The sequence below is a fragment of the Gossypium hirsutum genome, chromosome A13 (assembly GCF_007990345.1).
Source record: "Gossypium hirsutum isolate 1008001.06 chromosome A13, Gossypium_hirsutum_v2.1, whole genome shotgun sequence".
Lineage (NCBI taxonomy): Eukaryota > Viridiplantae > Streptophyta > Magnoliopsida > Malvales > Malvaceae > Gossypium > Gossypium hirsutum.
In genome coordinates this window covers 40,961,443-40,963,657 of record NC_053436.1, presented here as the reverse complement: position 1 = coordinate 40,963,657, position 2,215 = coordinate 40,961,443, and the positions used below count along the sequence as shown (strand labels likewise).

At 41.0% G+C, this 2,215-nt stretch overlaps 1 protein-coding gene across 1 annotated transcript; it reads left to right on the top strand.

Moving 5' to 3' along the window:
* The first annotated feature begins 387 nt into the window (after positions 1-387).
* On the top strand, positions 388-1,748 carry LOC121212297 (uncharacterized). The gene is made up of 2 exons (XM_041084753.1): positions 388-704; positions 890-1,748. Exons 1-2 carry the CDS (start codon positions 388-390, stop codon positions 1,746-1,748), a joined length of 1,176 nt encoding a protein of 391 aa, XP_040940687.1.
* Positions 1,749-2,215: the final 467 nt, after the last annotated feature.

Sequence of the window (2,215 nt, the reverse complement as noted above, 5' to 3'; positions counted from 1 at the left end):
TCAACCTCCCCCCTCCTATTCCTCAGCCTACCCTTATAGCTCCTGAAGTTGTTGAAATGGTGAGAAGGGAAAGGGCTCCGGTTGATCGAATTAGAAAGCAAGCAGTTGAAGAGTTCTGAGATAGCATTGATGATGATCCAGAAAGAGTAGAGTTTTGGCTCGAGAACACCATCCGAGTCTTTCATGAGTTGTTATGCACACCGGAGGAGTGCATGAAGTGCGTGGTATCGCTTCAAAGAGGTTTCGCTTACCAGTGGTGGAATACCCTCGTGTTGGTTGTGCCAAGGGAGAAAGTGACTTTTCCAAGAGGAATTTCGGAAGAAATATATCAGTCAAAGGTTTATAGATCAAAAGAGGAAGGAGTTCCTCGAGTTGAAACAGGGAAAAATGACAGTTCCTGAGTATGAGCGTGAGTTTGTGAGGCTTAGCAAATACGCTCGGGATTGTGTATCTATTGAAGCCATCATGTGTAAAAAATTTGAGGACGAGTTGAACGAAGACATTCGATTGTTGGTTGGCATCCTCGAGTTGAAGGAGTTTGTAGTCTTGGTTGAAAGAGCATGCAAGGCCGAAAAATTGGCCAAAGAAAAGCGGAAAGTTGATTTGGTGTCTCGAGACTTGAAGAAGAGGCAACTGAACAAATCTTTTCAATCTTCATCTAAGAAGTTGAGAGAGTTTCCTACTCGACCTAAAGCCTCTACCGGGTATTCGAACAAGAATAGGAGTAAACAATACACGATTTCAAAAGCTCAAACTACCTTAATTGCCAGTTTAGGAATGCTCGACCCGATAGATCAGGATGTCCCCAATATGGGAGACGCCACTTTGGCGAGTGTCAAGGGAATGATAGAACTTGTTTTAGGTGTGGTTTCTCTGATCACTTTGTTAGGGACTGCCTCGAGAGGACGAAAAGAAGAAATCTCCAAGGAACAAGGTCTGATAGTACTGCTAATAAGGGAAAACCTCAAAGGAATCTGGGTAGTGGAACGAGGAATCTGGGTAGTGGAACGAGTAGTAAAGGTGCTCCTAGCGAGTTTGTTGTGAAACCCGAGGGTAGGGCACCTACAAGGACCTATGCCATTCGCGCTCGAGAAGAGGCCTCATCTCTTAACGTAATGACGGGTACATTTTCTATCTATGAAACTCCTATTGTTGCTTTGATTGATCCGGTGTCTACCCATTCGTATATTTGCGTGAAGTTGGTGTCTGGTATGAACTTGTTTATTGAACCTACTAAATTCATACTAAAGGTGTCAAACCCATTAGACAAGTATGTGTTAGTTGATCAAGTGTGTAAAAATTGCCATTTAATGACTAGAGGTCATTATTTCCTTGCTAATCTTATGCTATTACCATTCAATGAATTTGATGTAATTCTTGGTATGGATTGGTTGACCACTCATGATGTGGTAGTGAATTGTGGAAGAAAGTTTATTCAACTGAAATGTGAGAATGGTAATGTTCTTCGAGTTGAACCAGATGAATTAAATGGCATGCCTGCAGTGATTACTTCCATGTCTACTCAGAGATGTATAAGAAAAGGGTACGAAGCTTACCTCACCTTTGTGCTGAACACTAAAGAGTCTGAGTTAAAGATTGAGTCGGTACTAGTAGTATGTGAATATTTGGATGTGTTTCCAGAAGAATTGTCTAGGTTACCTCTTATTAGGGAAGTGGAGTGTGGCATTGATTTGACTCCTGTTACTGCGCCTATTTTGATTGCCCCGTATAGGATGGCCCCAATATAATTAAAAGAGTTGAAGGTTCAGTTACAGGAGTTAACTGATAAGGGTTTCGTGAGATCGAGCTTTTCACCTTGGGGTGCTCCTGTATTATTTGTGAAGAAGAAAGATGGTTCGATGAGACTGTGTATAGATTATTGACAGCTCAACAAGGTGACAATAAAGAATAGGTATCCTTTGCCAGGGATTGATGATCTATTTGATCAATTGAAGGGAGCTACAGTGTTATCAAAGATAGACTTGAGGTCCAGCTACTATCAGTTGCGGGTTAAAAAATCAGATGTGCCTAAGATTACTTTTAGAATGAGGTATGGCCATTATGAATTCTTCGTTATGCCATTTGGGTTAAGAAATGTTCCTACCGTGTTTATGGATTTAATGAATAGAATATTTTGGCTTTATTTGGATAAATTTGTTGTGGTGCTCATCGATGATATTTTATTTATTCAAGAGATGAAGCGGAGCATGCCGGG

Coding starts and splice junctions, on each gene's coding strand:
- LOC121212297 (XM_041084753.1), top strand. CDS start 388: ATGACAGTTCCTGAGTATGAGCGTGAGTTTGTGAGGCTTAGCAAATAC. Junction 705..889: donor CGACCTAAAGCCTCTACCGG/GTATTCGAACAA, acceptor TCACTTTGTTAG/GGACTGCCTCGAGAGGACGA.